This window comes from Tasmannia lanceolata, unplaced genomic scaffold, assembly GCF_043159265.1.
Source record: "Tasmannia lanceolata isolate RefF3 unplaced genomic scaffold, GAP_Taslan_0.1 ptg000018l, whole genome shotgun sequence".
Taxonomy (NCBI): Eukaryota; Viridiplantae; Streptophyta; class Magnoliopsida; order Canellales; family Winteraceae; genus Tasmannia; species Tasmannia lanceolata.
The window spans coordinates 16,667,743-16,689,133 of record NW_027518695.1 but is presented as its reverse complement, the minus strand read 5'-3'; the positions used below and the strand labels follow the sequence as shown (position 1 = coordinate 16,689,133).

The window sequence follows — 21,391 nt, the reverse complement described above, 5'->3', positions numbered from 1 at the left end:
TTCGCAACTGGACTGAAGGTCTCAGTGTAGTCAACCAAAAATCTTAGTGTATCATTTCGCGACTAACCGTGCTTTTAAGCGCTCGACAGTACCATCAGGGAGGTATTTGATGGAGAAAACCCACCGACAACCAACAGGACGGGCACCAGGGGGTAGGGAAACCAGATCCCATGTATCATTACTATGAAGAGCGCCCATTTCTAGGTTCATAGCATCACGCCAGCCAGGATGGTCAAGAGCCTCAGCCACTGACTGTGGTAAAGACACAGAAGACAAGGAGGAAACAAAGCTCTGGAAGGTACTGGTGAGCTTATCATAAGAAACAAAATTCGAAATAGGATGTGCAGTGGAACGGGATCTCGTACGAGATGCAATAGGAGAATCAGAAACAACAGAGGAAGGCGGAAGATAAGATACCTGAGAGCGGGAGAGAGGGATCATCGGCTCAGAAGATGATTGCGCGGGAGGAGGTAGAAGAGACCTATCTGTAACTTGGCGCCGCTGATACTGCTGTGTAATTTTAGGTGGAGCTGGCTTCTCCAACGTGGCAGAAGAAGTAGAAGCAGCAGAAGCTGGCTGCACGGAAATAAGAGATGAAGGAAGAGAAGCAGGTAGATCTGGTAAGGGAAGCGAGACCTCGGACTCGAGAGAAGGGGTGAAAGATGCCGCGCCATGTTGGAAGAATGCCTCAGACTCAAAGAACGTAACATCGGCTGAGACAAACCAGCGACGCAGACGAAGGCTATAGCAACGATAGCCTTTCTGCGTACGGGAATACCCCAGAAAGACACAACGCTCAGACCGGGGATCGAGTTTGTCACGGCCAGGTCCAAGGTGATGAACAAAACAAACGCATCCAAATACACGAGGTGTCAGAGGAAACTGTTCCTTACCAGGAGATAAAATCTCGAAAGAAGAGGCACCTTCTAAGACGGAGGAAGGAAGGCGATTTGCTAAGAAACACGCCGTGAGAAAGGCATCACTCCAGTATGCCTTAGGAACACTCATCTGAAAAAGAAGAGTGCGACCTACTTCAAGCAAATAACGAAGTTTTCTCTCAGCAACACCATTCTGTTGAGAGGTGTACGCACATGAAGACTGATGTAGAATCCCATGTTGGGAGAGATAGGATTGAAAGCCATTAGTATCAGAAAAGTATTCTCTAGCATTGTCAGTACGAAGACATTTAATATTGCAATTATATTGATTCTTAATTTCAGAATGAAATGTGCGAAAAGCAAAGAACACGTTAAATCGACTCTTCAGTAAATATAACTAGGTCATGGGTGAGAAGTCATCAATAAACACAATAAAATACTGAAAGCCAGTACTAGACGCGACCCTAAAGGGTCCCCATACATCAGAATGGACTAATTCAAATGGACTAGACCCTCGACTAATGATCCGGGACGGAAACGACACACGACGGTGTTTCCCGAGTTCACAAGACTCGCACTGAAAGCTAGAAAAAGATCCGGGAACCAGAGAAGTCTGCTGTAGCCGCTGAAGTAAAGGATGCCCCAGGCGACAATGCCACTCAAATGTATCCACAGAGCTATGTAAGACAGTAGGCGGCCGGTAGTCAAGACGATAGAGTCCATCTACCTCACGACCCGTTCCAATCGTCTTCCCAGTCGAGAGATCCTGAAACAAACAGTAAGATGGGAAAAATGAGACAGAACAGTGAAGAGATTTAGTAATTTGGCTAACTGAAAGTAAACTAAATGATGATTTTGGTACACATAAAACAGAAGATAAGGTAAGAGCAGGATGAGGGGAGATATGACCAACACCAGTGATAGGTGTAGTGGACCCATCAGCAAGGGTGATAAACTGAGAGGGAGATGAGAAAGAGAGAAAAGAATGAAGCTGAGAAGAGTTAGCAGTTAGGTGGTTGGATGCGCCAGAGTCAATGATCCATGACCCCGAGCTAGATAGAAGGGTAGTGGGTGAACTACCGCCTGGGCGAAACCTGCAGAGGGAGGACGAGAACTGAGCCGCAGACGCTAGAACTCCTCATAATCGGCACGGGATAATGTATAGGTGGAATCAGCTAGTGCAGGAACAGAAGCAGAGGGAGCGCAATCTGAAGCAGAAGCAGTAGTAGCACCCATGTGAGTCGAGCGTGCCTGACGAAGCTCGGGATGCAGGGTATAGCAATGGTCAATATAATGTCCCTCGCGCTGACAATGAGTGCAAAAAGAACGGCCACCACCAGAACGATCACCACCACGGCCGGCACGGCCACGGCCACGACCAGAGGAGGCCCCACCACGAGGCGGGTGAGTACTGCCATCATAGGTCGCGAGAGCAGAACCATCAATAGGAACAGATATCACTGGATCACCAGGAGAGCACTGTTGGATGCGGGAGTAAACCTCAGTAAGGGAAGGAATAGCGCCAGAACCGATAATCTGCTGACGAAGATGCATGTACTCTGGACCCAAACTCTCAAGGTACTGCACAACACGGATCTGATCCCTCTGACGGGCAGCCTCTGTGAGATCCGTGGTAAGTGGCATGTAAACATCAAGCTGCTGACAGAGGCCAACGAATTGGCTGTAATGGGTGGCAAGAGGAAGATCACCACGGCGGAAACACACCCACTCAGAATAGGTAGAGCAAATCTGACTAATGTTTGCCACGCCAGAGTAAAGAAGAGTAGCCTGATCCCAGATCCGTTTCGCAGTAGGCAGAAGCATCAATGGCCCAGAGACGTGCGGGGCCATACTCTGCCACAGAAGGGTACAAACAAGAGCATCCTCCTGTTCCCATCGATCAAAGGTGGTATCCGTCGTAGGAGGATCACGACGAATGACGCGGGCTTTCTCACGGGCAATAAGATACTCTCGACGGCTGCTTTCCAAGTAACGTAGTTTGCCCCATCCAACTTAACAGTAGTGATCTGTGGGAATGATCTATCCACAGAGAGAGATGATGACGAAGAAGACGCCAAAGAGGGTGTCGGACGAACACCAGGAGCCACTCTTGTGGAAGGATTGTCAAGCACCTCCTCCATAACAACAAGCAAGAAAGAAACACACAATCCAAACCAAGACGAATAACAGGAGATAACAGAATAGGTGGGCAAACTAGGATACGTCAAGAAAGCTAGACGCGGGTCCAAGAATGACAGGCATCGACGAAGCTTGACAAGAGGGAAGCCATGGGGCACAGAGGGGAGCCACAAAGACAAACAAGAATCAAAGTAGGATAGGAGATGAAGATCTAACACATAGAAAAGAGTTGTAGGGTTTACCAAGGGATGAAAGGAAGAGGAGGAAAAATGATGTGGGTTGAAAAACATGGGGTGGGGGGCTGGAAAAAAAATTTGTCGGAGGAGAGGCGAATCGCAGCCCTGGAAACTTATTTCTAGGAAAGTGATTTTGTTGGGGGGGGGGGGGGGGGGGGGTGGTTGCAAATCCTCGTTCCTGGAAAAAAGTTTTTGGGTTGCTGCAGGGGGGTAGAGGACCAGTGGTTATGTGCAGGGAAGGTGAAGATGGTGGGAGGGAGGGCCTGGTACCTTCGACTCTGAGGAAACGACTCCTTCTCAAGAGGAAAAAGACAGCATGCCAGTGTGCCTCAGATGAAACTTGGCCCGGAGTTGGGTTTCGCGGCGAGAGGGATGGCGGAGAAGATGGAGGCTGATAGAGAACCCTAGGGATCAGAAAACCCTAAGGCTCTGATACCATGTTAACCGAAAGTTTAGAGAGAGAGAAAATGAATGAGTTAGGGTAATCTCCCCCTGACTCATATCTTTATACTAAAACATAAAGGAATGTACAAAGTCCTAAATGCCCTTAGGCAAGTTACATATTCCAACAAGATTAATACAAAGGGGAAAAAACAAGCAAGCACAAAGCCAGCAATAGCCCAGAGAGGCAAAGTCAAGGCGGGAGAAAATAAAAAAACTCCAATGAAGCACGGTCTGCACACAAGAAAGCCAGTTGGTCCATCTCATTATTAGTCGACTTTCTGAAATGACGAAAGATAACTGAGGATCCTTCATCCTGGTCCCGGATCTCCTCAATGAAATTCGAGAACCTTCAAGGATAGAGGGTTCTCCTCTCTAGTCACCTAATGACATTAAGGGAATCCCCTTCCACTAACAGCTTGCTCAAGTCATCTCGCTCTAGGAATCTGATTAACTGCAACACCACTTTAACCTCCATTTCATTAGAATCCTTGATCCCAATAGAACCAGGAAAGGACCACCGAGTGATGCCTGACTCGTCTCTAAGAAGGCCCCCAATGCCGGTCAGCCCTAGATTTCCAATGCTCGAACCGTCGAAATTGAAAAAGGATATGAGTCCACTCCATGCATCATTTATTCTATTAAAACCTAGGCGATTTCAAGACACGTTATGTATGGCCATCATCACAGCTAGGAAACAATAAAACTCAAAATTCAAGTAAAATAAAGTTTTATGTTCTAGTTTTTGTTTATTTTTTCTTCTATAAGTAAAAACATGCAAAATCATTCATTTGTCAATCGAAATTTCAAGATTCTGCTTCAATATCATAAGAAATAGATGCACCACCCAATTCCAATTTTGAAACTCATAATTATGCCCAAAGTATTACTTCTGACTTTCCTCCACTCAACAGTAACAGGAAGATAAATATTTTAGTATGTTACCTTAATAACAAATAATTATTTTTCAAAAAGGTTGGATTTTTATTAACAACAAATAGTTAACAATAATTATCAATATGGCCATAAAGAAGCAGTATAGACAGATGCATGCATAGAAAACAGCATTAACAAGACTCCGCAGTTTACCCATAGGAACATATTCAATGATGGTTTAAAAATGGTTTCAGGTACTCACAAGACCGAAATCAAGTTGGAGGCCAGACCAGGCTTCAAGAGAACGTTTTGTAGATGTGCTGTAATTTTTGTAGTGGGAGTTGATATCAACCTCCTGCAACAAGGCAATGATCATCCATGTAAATTTACGTGATTGAATACATTTTACACGGCTCGGAGGAATATTGGGCATTAGATTATGACTAAGCATATGTGATGAAGCAAATCTCGTAAGTGATGAAAAATAATATAACAAAAGAAGGTAAAATTAATAAAGGATAACCGAAGCATCATTCTTTTTAGTAAAATAATAAAGGATAGCCAGAGCATTATTAGTATTATTATTTTGAGAAAAGTAACAAGAGCATCAATGTGAATATGATATTTGTAAAGGGAATGTTATGCATCTCATTGGTATACATATCGTCATGAATGAAAAACAAGTTAGCAAACAGAGATAGAAATCGTGGAACAAAGTCAGAAAAGTAACATGGGAGATGTGTTAGAACAGTGTGAACCATCATTGGCTTGCTTCACTGAAGAATTTGGCACCATATTGAACATCAAACACTGCCTTAAGTACCCGTGTTTACATAAGTACGTGTGCTCATATCAAAACGGATGCAGTTTGAATTGGGGAATGTTTGGATGGGTTTTAAAGGACCCATATTTTTCAAAAACTTTACGGTATGATTTGCATTTATCCCTATTTAGATTCGATCATGTTTTGGAAGACCTGACTGTAGACACATATATCGTGGAGTTATTGATCAATCCTTTTCTAGAACCTCTCTAATTCAATGCAATTGCTTATTAGTTGTGGTTTTGTCTTCTTCTGGCTATTCCTTACCTGCTCAAGGATTTCTAGAAATTCGAACTGCATTGGCTGGTATTAAAGCTTTTTGGCTTTCATTGGGGATTGTTTTCAGGATTCAACAATACCTGCAAGATGGGAGTGCTCCTCCCACTGATATGAAAAGTACACATCATTTGAAGCATGCGATCAAGAAGACTGCCACCGAGCAAAAGAACAAATCCGAACTTTGTTAGGCTTGTTTAATTGTAATGTGCAGTGTGGAAAATAGGCTTTGTATATTACATATGTACACGACTTAAAGGTGTATATAAGTCATGGAGTTAGATATGTTGTGCAAGACATAATATAGACACTATATGCACATAATTGTATACAAGTCACTCAGGGTACTTTGTCTTTAAGGAGAGGAGACAAGTCATGAGGGTGAATTGAACTCCCTCCTTTAATTCTGCAATTATGGTTTAAGGCTTTCATCTCTATCTTCACCTCTTTCCTTTCTAAATCATTCAACTAAGCATTGTTTGACATAGTATCAGAGCCAAGTTAATCAAGATCCTGAAGAGGTATTTTCATTCAATCGAAACCCTAGTTCTCCATTTTGTATTCCGTGTTCTCTTATTTTGGCTCTCCCTTCCGCTATCGGATCTGAGGTCTTTGATTTGATCACAATGAGAGGGAAAAGATACTTGAGAAACATCAACTTTATTCATGATTAAACCAGTGTAAAATTGATTCCAATTTGTCTCCATGTGGATAGCCTAAGGGCCTGTTTGCTTGGAAAGAAAGGCCATTCCACCTAAAAGCCATTCCATCCCTTTTCGGGGAACTCTTTTTAGTTGTTTGGTTCAATAAACATGAAAGAACTCTTTCCATAAAAAAGTATTCATCCTGCATGGCTATTACCTAGAAAAAGGAAAATGATCACTTAAGAGATATATTATGGACAATTGGCCTACATATATAATAATTATAATATTATAGATTAATGGGGCCTCATCAGTGATCTACTAGTTGGGCTAGATGGAGGGCCCAACGGCCAAAAATCAATGGCCTACCTACATCCATCCTTATGCAACAATATACGAGATCACTAGATTAGCCGCAATTGAATTAGGAGAACAGACACAAATTAAAACAACTAACATCAATAGAGAAATAACATTAAAAAAACATCAATAGAGAAATGGCAGACCGACCACAATCAGCTGAAACCGACACGCTTTCATAATCTTTTTATCATTGCGTAATCATATTTAGTGCGAACCATACTTACAAACAATTGTAAGAAGAACTTGCACGATGGTGGGCTATGAAGCACGGGTACGGGTACGGGGTGCGGGTACGACACGACACGGGTACGTGGGTACGTGATTTGCCAAAAAAACCGGGTGCGGGTACGTTCGGGTACGCCGAATATAATAATATATTTTAATATTTTATTATATATTTATAAAAATTTTAAAAAAATAATTATAGAGCAATCAAATAACAATAACATCACCAAAATGGAAAATTCTAATATTACTCTTCATTTCATAAGTGATTAAGTTCCATATTTCATAACATGAGGCATCAATACATCATTCATTAGAAAAAAAAGTTTGTCACCAGTGTGTTGACCAGTGTGTTGACCAGTGCCTGACAAGATGAATAATTTTTAGAGACCAACTTATGAGATTTTTTTTACCGGACTTTTGGGATTTAATAATGTTTGGACAAAATAGATTTTATGAATTTTTAAAATTTGAAAAATACCCCACCGTTTGGAAGTTAAGAAAGTTAAAATTTTGACCCGACGCTTTTTCTTTGAATTTTGTACTAGAACTGGAGAGTTGACTTTTTTCCTTTTAGATTTGGGTGTTGAAACTATTTTTAATAAATCCAAAAGGGGGGTATTCCGTTATTTACAAGTAAATCTTAAGTAAATGAAGACATTTACTTAAATGGTTTACATGTAAATACCAAGTACAGGAAAGTAGAGAGAAGCATAGGAGAGGGAAGGGAAGCAGCAGGAACAAGCAGGACCTGTCGGGTACGCGTGGTGCGCACCCGACACGCAAAACTAGCTTTAAAAAAAAAACAAAAAGGGGTACGTACCCCGGACGTACCCGGGGCGTACCCGCACCCCATACGTGTTGGGTGCTGGAGCCCCGGGAGAGTACCCGTGCTTCCTTGATGGTGGGCCTAGCTATTTCGGGGAAAACAGTGGTGCCATACTTTATCACAGTAGAAACCACAAAGGACCCAGATGCCAATTTCAACAAGTAACTCAATTCCTCCTCGTTTAACCATGAAGCCAGCAATGCACGGATGCATACATAGAGAACTCAAAATTTTCTTCACAAAGGTAAGTGAGCTATATCATGAATTATGGATTCTTCTGAATCGGAGAAGTATACGAGTCAGACATGTGTCGGATTCCAATACTTTAGGATTCACTGTGACACTGCTAGAACTCTTTAATCTATTTTATCTAAATACTACAATAAACTTATGATTATCACTTGTTTTGAGTTTTATATATCATAATAGTAATTTTTTTTAATTCGAAATAAAACAATATTTACTTAACCTACCAAAATTCTAAATGTGTAACCATTTTTATTTTATTTTTACTGGACAATGTGAAACCATATTACCATGTAAAAGAAACAAAATGAGCAGAATCCATGAATCCTTTTTTGAGATTAGCCGAATCTGACACTTTATACCCGTGTCGGATTCCAACACTTGCATCCGTACCCATACAACATAGATCTTCTCCTATTTGGGCTAAAAGTTCAAAATATGAAGATATTGATTACACTAACACCTCAAAGTTTTCAATGGATATATGTAAAGAGCATGTTCTATCTGGAACTCCCCACAAATTGAAGAAGAAGAAGATCGACCCATGCAAAATCTTGAAGTGGTTTGGAGGCAATGCATATGAGATTGGATTGTTGAAAGACAGAGATATTTAGTGTCTCTGATTTGTATGAATACCATGGGGCTCATATGACAGTGAAGATAGCAATAAAGAAGAACAACCAACCATACATACAAATGGAATTTAAGCAGAAGCATCAAGACATCTACAAGGATAATGCACATCAACATACTAGTAACATAAATATTAGTGGAGTAATTAAGAGGGTATAACTAAAATGCACATGAAGATACAGAAATGTATCTTATACATACACAGATGGTGAGGTACCCAAAAGATGAAAAAGAAATCTAGGAAATTATGGCATTTTGGACGTACATTCAAATTTGGAACATATCCAAATGCACCTTAGATGATTTTAGTATTTACATGAATATCAGACAATCAAGCACATTGATTTCCCAAATGTAAAGTTTCTTGTTACGAAGCTTAAAACTACTATACTTAACAAAGAAATTAGTATCTGCATTGCGAAGAAAGCATAATATTATGTGTTTCAGGGTATGCCTCAAACGATTCAGTCAAAGGATCTTTCTTTGAATCAAAATTTCTCCTCCTCCACGCGTTTCCTTGAAAACTGTCAAACTCTGATTTGATATTGTAATGAGTTTTCTCCAGCACGTCTTCTAAAAACAATTCCTCTACAGGAAATGTCAATCCCTGTGGAACCATTTGATAAAATAAATACTGTATTAACAAAGTCACAAACAAAAAATTAACAAAGCACAAAAGAAAATCAAGTGTTCACAATTTACCGGTATATGCATGGTTGGAGCATTCCCAAAATACTTGGAAAAAAGATCCGCATTGATGGTCGCACTCATTAAAATAAGACGCAAATCTGGCCGCCGAAGAAGAAGATCACGCAAAATTATTATGAGAAAGTCCTCATTCATGCCTCTTTCATGAATTTCATCCACCAGTAAATGGCTGACACCAGATAAATTTGGGTCTTGAACCTGTAGTGTTATATCCAATTTAATTTGTTAAGGATGGGGAAAAAAGGTGTCACCAGAAATTTATTTTACCAAGAATTATAATTCATTGTTGCACAAAAGGTTATCTTCATGACTAGGATTTTTTATTCAATTGGCATAAATTTTCCACAATAAGAATGATGGAAATTGGTAGCAATGGCGGCAAATGTGTAATTCCAAATTTCCAATCAATCTCCAAATCCTTCCACTTTACTAGCTTTCTTTTATGCTTACATAGAATCCATGCAGAGTGCAGGTTTCTGTCCCTTTTTTATAGCTATATGTTGTTGATGAGAAGACTAAGCAAATCTAGTTGGTACTAGAGAGTGGGTGACTTGCAACGATGCCTGGACAGACTGATAGCTCGAATAAAAAGTCACTCGTATAAGGTTTTATTGTTTTTTTTTTAATGGTGTACTTTTTTGGGTATTGTGACATGCAGAAAAGTGTCTTTCTCAATTATTACTGTTCTTTTTTCCAATATTGTCATCGCACTATAAGCTTTAAAAAGAAAGTTATGTGATTACAATTGAGGATTGCTATTTGCGGTGACATAATTGACCTTGTTAGATGAGTGGTTAATTCAAATCATGATTTTAAATTTCCACCAAAACGATTTCCATTTCCATCCCAACCGAAACGGATAACTAAACCAAAATACATACCCAAACATAAAGTGTAAGCGTATATATTATATTATTCCAGTCGAAATTGGAAATATGTCAATTTCAATTGGAAATTTCAGTTAAAATCTTATATAACCAGTCCGAAAACATATGCAAAATGGGAGCTGGAGGATAGCATATGAAGTTGGCACAAAGAGATCTATTGAATTTTAAAGTACTGGAAATATGGTATGAATCAGACCTCAAAATCAAATACATATCATATTGTATTGTACAACTGAAAAACAGTTATGTATCAAAAGTCAGCATCAAATACCAAATGATACACAAATTCATATGAGATTACCAAACTAAATAAATACAATGAAAACAAGAGAGATATAAAAGAATAGGGCGATGATATTGTCACCCCCCCTGCGTACGCATTCGCCCCCCTTATTAATGCTTTTTGACGTCAAATCAAGCCAAAAGGGGAGCGAATGCGTAATTTAGGGGGGGTGACAATATCATCGCCCTATATATAGCAGAAGAGAAAAGGAGAGAATTATTTGAATCTCTCCCAAAATTCTATGAGAATTACACATCACTTTTTTTGACTTTTTTTAACTAAGGCACCCATTCAACCCACATATTTTCAATCCTACCCCCTCCTTTATGCTTTTTAACAAAGGCACCCATTAAAGCCACATAATTTCAATCCTACCCCCCTCCATTATGCTTTTTTAATTATGGAAACCTCTATAGATTGGAGGGCTAGGATCAGCCTATGGAAATGATTTTACGGGCACAACCTATTGATGTTGTGTTCCATCACATGGACGGTTTGGATCAACCTATGATGTGGTCTGTACAATTCTTTGTCGGCCCGTGCATCGCACGGGGTTTTTTTACTAGTGTGTGTGTGTGTGTGTGTGTGTGTGTGTCTATATATATATATATATATATATATATATATATATATATATATATATATATATATTATAGCAAAAGAGAAATTAGAGAATTTTTTGAATATTTCCAAAATTCTGTGAGATTTACACGTCCATGTTTCATTTATTTACCATCTAGCCCTTTAATCTTATAGTTCATCCATATTACAGTCAAGGGTAAAATGGTGTATTCCTGAATCTCCTTTTCCCACGTCCCACCTACTACACAGGAATAGATAATCTGCTGCAGATACACGTCCCACCTCCCACCTACTACAGATATTATCTCTCTCTCTCTCTCTCTCTCTCTCTCTCTCTCTCTCTCTCTCTCTCTCTCTCTACAACCCTATCTATTCTTTCCCCAAACCCATTTCCCTCTCCCTCCAAAATCCCTCTCCACCAAGGCGACAGATTTCTCTGATTTTTTCTTCACACAGGTATCTTTCTCCCTCTGTTTCAACTTTCTTTTTTTGAATTTCTCTTATATCAAAATATTATTCGGGTTTGAACCATTCATCCTCTAAAACCAATTCTAGGGTTTGACACATGAAACATTTGTGCCTCTTCTGATTCTGGGGTTTCTTTTGTCTGCCATTCATGTGATCTCTACACAGAACAGGTCATCTTTGTTACTTCTCCCAACATTAATAACAGTCTATATATAGATAATAGCTTCGAAAACTAGCCCCAAAACTAAAATTCCCATCTACGGAAAATGGAACTGAAGGAAGAGCTTAAAGAGGAAAAGAGAGTAAAAAGAAATGCAGTCAAATCTTCAACAGTAGTATATAACAGCCTGTATTATGTTCTTTATAATCTGAAAAGCCAGACAATTCCAAGCTGCCCATGTGGTCGGAGGCTTCATCTTCTTCTACATTGGAGCCACCTCTGCTTCTGAGTTGCTCTGTTTTCTGTTCATACGTTTTGGTCATTTTGTTATAAGTCAGTTTCCATGTCCTATTGTGCTATCCATTACAAGACCTAATAGATAAATGGTTTAGATTGAACAAGTGGGCTCTATTTATACTATTAGCTGGTCATATTTTTCGGATAAAAATACGAGCATGCATCATATACAACTCATATTTACAAGTTTCTTGAGGCATTTAGTTATTACTTTCTCTGTTTTCATTTACCAAAAAATTTGCTTCATCATAATATCTCCCCAAAAAAATTCACATAATAGTACATTTCCTGCTTTCAACCATATGTGTAATGCATATACCAACAGCAACAACAAAAAGACTTTGCTTAAAAAAAATGAATGGTACTGAGATTAACGAGTTGCCATCAACCATACACATGGCGGCATGTTTAGATGCATACGGACATCATTACCCAGTCCATCATTGACAGGCCTCCAAAATTGCGGCCTATTTTCAAATAATTTTTTTTTAAATGATTCGGAAATCAAATTACTTTAATTTAATCATAGTTACAAATGGGATTTTAAATCTATTTAGAAACCATTAACTATCATTTCTAGGACTATAATAATCAGTGTTCGCAAATAATCATATATGGAGAGAATGACATTCATGGATTTTAGGTTTTGCAGTTCTTGATTGCTTCTGATATTTTTGCCAACAAATTTTATGGATTACAAAATCGGGTGTGTGCACCAATGGAACAACACTTAATCTCCAATTATTCTCATTATTTTTCTACAAGTGTGCTCTCTTCATACAATTGGTATCCAAGTAGTTATTTTTATTGAGTTAGGGAGGTTCTGCAGGAAGTGAGGTGGCATGCTATTCTTATTGTATTAATTAGTTACTACAAATTAGAATTTTTAAATGCCATTTTGATAGAAAAGATTATGATGATTAAATCCCGATCAATTCCGAGTTTTAGTGCCTCATTGAATGCCACAAAAATAAGCCTTTATTTTGCAAATGATTGTAACAGAAATTTTGAAAAACAGCCTCATCAAATCTATTTAGCCCCAAAGATTTGTAGCTTTTTTTTTTTTTTTAATTTGATGATTTGAGATGATTGATTTAAATATGTTTGTCGCTTCTGTGCATCGCACTGGATTTTTTATGGAAACCTCTATAGATTGGAGGGCTAGGATCAGCCTATGGAAATGATTATTGGGGCACAACCTATTTATGTTGTGTTCCATCACATGGACGGTTTGGATCGCAAACCAACATATGATGTGGTCCGTATAGTTCTTTGTCGGCCCGTGCATCGCACGGGGTTTTTTACTAGTATATATATATATATATATATATATATATATATATATATATATATATATATATATGAGGAAAGTGAAGCTACACCGCCGGTGTAGCTAACTTAGCTACACCGCCGGCTTAAAATACAATGGGCTCACATTGTTTTGGTGATCCAAACCATTCATTTGATTGGCCCTCACATAGATAGGGTGTCCACAAAAAATCAGCTCCATAGGATCATCCCAACCCTTCAAACTGTGGAGGCAAAAATGGACAAATTTGTGAAGGTTTTTACACGTTCATTTTTGCCTCCACAAATCGTAGGGTTGGGATGATCCTATGGAGCTGATTTTTGGTGGACACCCTATCTATGTGAGGGCCAATCAAATGAATTCTTTGGATCACCAAAACAATGTGGGCCCATTGTATTTTAAGCCGGCGGTGTAGCTAAGTTAGCTACACTGGCGGTGTAGCTTCACTTTATATATATATATGAGGAAAGTGTTGGTGAGCTTAAGCTCACCAAACTTATGGTGAGCCTCTATATATACATATATAAAGAAGCTTTTGCAAAATCAATAGCAAAAAGGATGCACCAAGGGAAGAAAATTCAATTACCAGCTGTCGAAGTAGTACTCCGGTTGTACAAAATAGAAGTCGTGTTTGCACTGAAAGGTTTGCTTCCAAGCGGATCTGGTAACCAACTGTTTCTCCGAGATTCTCACCCCTTTCACAAGAAATCCGTGCTGCGACAGATATAGCAGAAATACGACGGGGTTGTGTGCATATTATATTGCATTCTGCCCCACGAAGACATGATATTTCCTCCTCTAGTATAAATTGAGGTAACTGTGTAGTTTTCCCACAGCCTGTCTCCCCTGAAACTACCAACACCTATACAGTAAAACCTCTTTATCAGTTCTCCATGCTTTCGTAATTTGTCCATGCCACAACGTGAATAGTTGAGAACGTATAAAATGAAGTATTGAAAAGCTGAATATCACTATCGATTAAATCATGCAGGAAAATTAGCAGTCTATTGACCTTGTTAGATTGTTACAATGCAAAAAAAAAAAAATGAAAAAATAACAAATATTTCCATAACATAACTTGGAAAAATCCAACGTAGTACATACTACCATAACTCAATGTGGAAAAATCAAATTTATCGAACAAGAAACAGGTTGAGCAGAAAACGACCAGAATAAGAATATCTTTTTGTAGCACAAAAATTAATTGTTTCTTGCACATCTAATGATTCACATACACATCATAATTTGATTTGTCAAATAGGTATGTCAAGGAACTTTAAGAACGGTAATTATCAAACAGCAGTCTTAAACAAGTATCGGGTAAATATTATAAGGCCAGATCCAAGATCATTGAAGTAAATATTAAAAATAACTAGGGCCTATTATGGAAATAAGATATAAATTCCAAAGAGCGCAAGAAAAACCAAAGTTCTTAGAAGCCAATTCGTTGCTTAGACTGATCATATACAAGATAAATTATTTCTGAACAAGATTGTTCACAGAAGTTGTTTCTAAACGAGATGGATTGAGCGAAAACACCAGCTGCCTCAAATGTATGTCACAGAAAACCAAGATAAACGACAGATCAGTGTACTCCAGTCCAGCCTATGAAATACATCAGAGTCAAACTCGCATTTCTTTGGACTTCATAGGCCCAAAGACTATATACACATGCATTTCTTTGAACTTCAAGTACTCCTGTTTCTAGTTTTCAGTGCAAGCTCGGCATGTGAGCCTTGCTTTTATTTCACCTTTCCTTCCCTCTGTAAATTCTCTTTTTGTTAGTAAAATTCTTTCATTTCTCAAGGAAAAACATAATTAAGACAAAGAAAACCATCCAAAAGATCCTCTCAATCCTACAGTATAGAACATGGTCACAGACTCAAAGGTAACCAAAACAGGAAAAAATAACATGATATATTGTTTCACAATGAAATGGCTGTGTCTTAGTCATATGAAAATAATAAAGTGGCATACATATTCTACTTGATTTGATTAGCATATTTCACCTGATTTTCAGCAACAGCTTTCAAAAATTCAGCTCTCACTTTGTATGCCGGTAATCCTTCCCTGAAAGATAGCATAGCTTTTGAAATGTGGCTTGCCTGCAAATAACTAGTAACTAGTAAAGATCACGTGGACAATATATGCACCTCTGAGTTACCCAATCAGAGATAGGAATTAACTTTGTTGGCCGATTCATTGCTTTATGCATTCAATTATAGTTTATGATAATGACCCAAATATCAGTCAAATTCATATACATACTTTCATTGTTTGCTGCCTGTCCCTAAGTTCAACACTGCATTTTTCCTTGATGGCATCCTCGTCAGATAGGAATCCACCTTTAGTATTTGTTACACTAGGTAAAGATTGTTTGCCGGTTTGACTTGATGCAACAAAGGAGTCATCATTAGGTAATGCCCCTCCTCTTGAGCTGGCCAAAAGATTTCCGACTCTTAACTCCATATCTGTGGACATTCGGATCTGCAGAGAAAGGTTAAGATAAAAAAAATCTTTGCGGGTGTAAGAAAATATGAAACTGATTAAGACAGTACACTCAGCACCTCTTTCTGTGTTGATCCATGGTGTTCATCAAGATCTGCCCTGTAAAACGGCAATGGAACTTTGCTGACTACAAGAGTCTTCCCTGTGTTATATGCATGGCTTGCTTCCCAAAAATACACATCAAAATAAATATTGTCAGCGGAATTTCACTTGTTGTTACTCTATGCAAGGTTGCAAAATCATAGGGTAGCTAGACAGTGCAATGCGGCCATAATAAACTTAGATAAAAACATGGGTTTAAATTTCGGTTTCGGTTTCAGACCCTACCGAAACCGATTTTTTTTTTCAATTTTTTGTCATTTAGGCCAAAATTTTTACAATTTCAGCCAAAATGACCAAATTTCAGCCGAAATTCAAAGATTTCGGACCCAACTGAAATCCGAATTTCGGATTTCGGCCGAAATTTAAAACAATGAATAAAAAGTATTCATCATTGAGTACTATTAAAGAAATGTAGCCTGGCGCTACAACCGGAACATACACTTTAAACTCCAGACAAAGTATCGACTGATGATTTAACGACTATATCTAAGTTGAAGAGATTTTTTTTGTTTATGATATGAGAAAAGAGAAACACATATCTAAGTTGGATTTTATGATACCCAGATTGGGATACGAAAAGAACATGGGAACAGATATCAGACTTGGGAGTTTCCAAAATAGGACACCGATATAGATTGTAGATATAGATATGGGTAAAAAGTATTCAAATTATGACTTGCATGTTGCAAATTATAATTGCAAATATGCAACATTAACAAGAGAAAAGCATTATAGGTAAATTCAAGAATAGTGATCTATTAGAAACATGGTAGTTATTTTGAACGAAAAGTCTATTGTGTACTAGTGTCAGTATGGTATTCTGATGAACATGATATGTTGGAATATCCGGTTATCTATTTTAAGAGTAGCTTTATTAATAAAAAATTAAAAAAAACTATAAATTTACATCAGCGGGCAGCTGCTGCCCACAATACAACTCCACATCATAGGCTCATTTGTATTTTTTTTCAGGTGGTAGTGTCTTGAGCAAACTAAACAAATATCTGGTTACCATATGATACCTACACTTTTCCACAAACATTACTGACAAAGCTCGCTATAAACAGAGCAATACACAATGTTCCCTTGATAAAAGTTACTCCAAATATGTGTAGTTTGCACCTTTAATCTATGTACACAAAATTGCTAAGACAAATCTAAGACATTAATAAAATATAACTAGGTAACCATGCAAGTAAAATGGTGAGTCGAGTCTTATTCTAGGCTTGTAGGCAAACTGGGATTGTCGACTTCCTCTTCAGATCATGTCCCTAATTTACCTTCTACGTCTACAAGTAAAATAGTGACTTGAGTCTTTATTCTAGTAAAATGGCAACTTACGCCTAAATAAGTGTTCGTCCACTTCTTCACATCTGTCATTGTCGGCATTGTCCAACCTTCCTATTTACTGAATGTCTGTATTCAAAATTGTGAACGATGTGGCAAATCGCATTGAGAAACTCCAAAGAGACTGCTTGTGGGAAGGAAAAGAAAAAAAAGAAGAAGTTAAAGCATTTCATTAGGTGAGACAAGGTGTGCAATCATAAAGAGGAAGGAGGTCTTGGTCATCTTGCCCAACGCATGTCGCCCTTTTAGGGAAATAGTTATCATGGTTTGGTGAGGAAAGACGAGCTTTAGTTGAGACATTTATTAAAAATTCTGAAGGCGGTGGCAAATCGCATTGAGAAACTACAAAAGACTGGTTGTGGGAAGGAACAGAAGTTAAAGCACTTGGTTCGGTGAGACAAGGTGTCCAATCCTAAGGAGAACGGGGGCCTTGATCATCATGCCACGCGCAATGTCGCCCTTTTAGGGAAATACTTACGCCAGTTTGGCAAGGGGAGACGAGCTTTAGTTGAAACATTTATTCAAAATCCTGAAGGTTGTGGCAAATCACATTGAGAAACTCTAAGGAGACTGCTTGTGGGAAGTTCAAGACAAAAAAGAAGTTAAAGGTCAGAAAATGACACATGGTAATAGTAGATTTTGCAGGACGTAACTACTTGGGCAGCTACTTAGGGCACTCTCTTTTTAAAAGAGAGAATGATACAGGGCAATGACAGTTTTTATAGCGCATTGCTACTCAAGAGACTCTCTTTAAACGAGAGAATGACACATAGAAAATGGTGGTTTTTGTAAGACATAACTACTTGGGCCTTTCCCATTAAAAGAGAGATAGACACATGGCAACCCATTATTGTCTCAATACAATATTACAATTTTATAACATAAAATTTGACCTGACTTTAAACTTTTGCTCAAAAAAATTTATAACATAAGTAAAATAAAAAAAAGGCGGCCCAGTGCACGAGGCTCCCGCCATTGCAGGGTCTTGGGAAGGCTAGATGTACGCAGCCTTACCCCTGCTTTGCAGAGAAGCTGTTTCCGTGACTCGAACCCGTGACGACCAGGTCACAATGGAGCAACCTTATCGTTGCGCCAAGGCTCGCCCTCTATAACATAAATAAAAACAACAAAATAAAAATAAACTATAATTTTAGTGAGTGATAGCCCCCCATTATTCTCCACCCCTTTAAAAGAATTTGAATCCGTCTCCGTCCATTCATTTTTTAAGAGAAAAGTTGTGAGTGTTGATTGACATTAACTTTTCAACCTCACAATTTTCTCCCCTTCTCTTCACCCATTTGTTTTCCTCTTATCACCTCTTCCCTTCTATTCCTTTATTGTGACCTTTAGTTCCTTTTGTTGAATGACAGAGAATTTTATTGAAAACAGAAGGGGAGCACCACAAGACCGAGATGGTCACAACAGACAGAAATGGCAAGAGGAAAAGAAAACAAAAAAAAGGAAAATACAAAAGCCCTCAAAGAGTAAGAAACAAAAAAAAAAAACTCTAGCTCAACTCCATCTCTTGCCAACCAATTCACCTCACTATTTGCCGCTCTTTTCACATGGCGAAAAGAAATTGATGAACCCCCCACTCTCTCCTCAATCTCATCAAACCAGTGAGCAAACCTCCATGGGTGGGGATGGCTCCCCTTCAACCATCTAATTAGGTTGAAGCAGTCGCCCTATACTATTAGATCCAAGATATCACTCTGACACTCTCTATGCCATGGAGTCCTTGGAGTCCAACACGCACCTCCGCCTCGTTGGAATTTGTTATCCCTATGGGTCTTGAGAAGGCCCACCTCGTCGACCCATGCTCATCTCTAAGCACGGCTCCAATCCCAGCTGGACCCGGATTACCCATACTTGAACCATCGAAGTTTAATTTCAGCAAGCATGGATCAGGAGGCTCTCATTCAAGAGAGAGGATGCTCGATTGTTCACTACTATTACATATCTCTCTCAATGCATACCATGGATCATGAGCTGATACAAACTTGAAGGAGGGGATGGTTTTAACCCATGCAATGGTTAGAGTTATTATCTTTGTGAACACGAAGTGCGCACTTTTTGCTACGCCATTGAACACCCTTCCATTTCTTTCTTTCTATCGAACCCAGAGAGTGGTAATTGGTACCACTTTCCACTTTCTCATCTTTAGTTCCTTTCTTCTTCTTCTTCTTCTTAACAGATTTTCATTCAACAAGGAGCTCGACTTCTTCTTTTCTTTATAGGAATTACGTCGCAAAATATTACCACAAATTTTGCATGCACTACAGTTCTAGGTCGCAGAAAGTAATTATCTTCCATGAAAACTAAGAAATTTTTACCAATAAGTAGTAAGAGTACACAGATGTAACACTTCAAAGAATAAAAAAAGATGTCAAAGAATGCTTCCCCAAAATAGATGAATAAATAGAAACAAATAGGTATTGCCTTCACAAGAAAAGACCTAGTTGCTAGAAACAATACCATTGGCAGGTCAATAGTTCTCACAAAATACCAAGTGAAAGAATGAAAACAAAAACAGATACAAGTTCATTGATTAGAAACTTACGGAAAAAAGCATGATGATTACAAAAATAAAAGAAATGGGTTGAAAGAATGTCCATAGAAAAGTAAATAAATTGGAAAAAAAACTAATACACTTACAAGTAAAGGCCTAGTTGATGAGCCATATCTGCCAAAGCTTGTTGCCCTTCACGTCCATAATTACGCTTAACTATTAACTCTTGCTGGCCTCCTTCTTTCATTTGTTGCATCTTTGTCCACCATTCATTCTCATCAAGCATTTCCACCTAGAAATAAGGCATGCAAAATATGTTAGTTTCACTATATGTGAAACCTAAACAATGGCTAGTTGCGAATTAGTGGAATTTAAAACTTTAATATACTTTAGATACTACTAAATGGGTAGAGATTCTATTTTATTTAGAATGGTAATGAAAACTTTGTTAAAAAGCTAAAAAGGACAGAGGTGGTCAAAGTACAAGAAGCAAGAAGAGCACCGCTACATACAAGAAAGAACGGAACAATGATCGATTTTGATGAAGGAAATCAAGAAATTCCAGGAGGAGACTGGACAAGCCTTAATGGGCAAGCTAGTCAGCGTCATTATCTGACCTTCACACATGCTGAAATCAAACTCTATGGCCCGTCAAAGTTCAGCTTATACTCGCCAGCACAAGGAGGGGCCCAAAAAGGGGCAGGAGGCGACTGAAGATCCTTTCTGCAGCAAAGCACTCTCCAGAAATGTCTAAGGTGTAGAAAGGAATTCTTCTGAAGCAAGGACTGATGAGCTTTTTGTAAATTCTGATGAGAGGATTTAGATTTATTTTTGAAAATGCGGTTATTTCTACACCTTATCCCAAATCAGAATTTCAACTTTAGCCCCTACAAAATCTCAAAGCTCTCTCAAACTTTTACATTTAGATTCTACAATTCAACCCAAATTAGAATTTCAATTTTAGCACCTACAAATTTTTATGGCTCCAAGCTTCCCAGTGTGGATTCCTTCCATAATCAAAACTGTTCCAGTTTCTAGCGGTTGCAGGCCCCGAAATCTCGAAAACACATGTTTCGGGAAACCCAACATAAGCTGCTTCAAAACTCCAAGAAAGATCACTATAACTACCAGGGATGAAAAACAATGGGATTCAACAAATTTGGTTGAATTTGGGCACAGTGAGGACCACCTGCTGTGTCAGCATGAAGTCATCAGTACAGGCTCTTTTGGCCCAAAGTTCTCATTCCTCTCTTTGGCTTCTATATACAGGTTGTTATAATTCTTTGTGATTTAGAGGCTGAGCGTTGGCAATTGGCATCACCTAGTTCCTAGCAGGGATTTAAATTTCGGTTTCGGGAAACCGAAATTTTGGCCAAAATCCCAAAATTTCAGCCGAAACTACGGAAAAATAGTATATTTTTGGGAAAAAAATCATTTGGGAAATTTCTGAAATTTTGGGGTTCGGGGGATTTTGGTTTCGGTCCCAACAGAAATCCAAAATTTTGGCCGAAATTTCGGTATTTCGGCTGAAATAAACCATGGTTCCTAGTACAATATATTTTTTTTTTTTGGAGTGGTAGAAATTTCCTAGTACAATATTGAAATGATGGTAACAATTGATC

At 38.5% G+C, this 21,391-nt stretch overlaps 1 protein-coding gene across 2 annotated transcripts in view; it reads right to left on the bottom strand.

Annotated features, from left to right (window-relative positions):
- Positions 1-21,391, bottom strand: part of LOC143851947 (RNA helicase family protein) — a 36,523-nt gene that overhangs the window by 13,523 nt on the left and 1,609 nt on the right. For both annotated transcript variants that reach the window (XM_077361462.1, XM_077361461.1), the window contains exons 2-9: positions 19,916-20,061; positions 15,871-15,970; positions 15,572-15,790; positions 15,313-15,408; positions 13,890-14,165; positions 9,312-9,515; positions 9,064-9,216; positions 4,833-4,925 (exon numbers count right to left, since the gene is read on the bottom strand). In XM_077361462.1, coding sequence (XP_077217577.1) covers positions 4,833-4,925; positions 9,064-9,216; positions 9,312-9,515; positions 13,890-14,165; positions 15,313-15,408; positions 15,572-15,790; positions 15,871-15,970; positions 19,916-20,061 — 1,287 coding nt within the window. The remainder of the gene's footprint in view (positions 1-4,832; positions 4,926-9,063; positions 9,217-9,311; positions 9,516-13,889; positions 14,166-15,312; positions 15,409-15,571; positions 15,791-15,870; positions 15,971-19,915; positions 20,062-21,391) is intronic.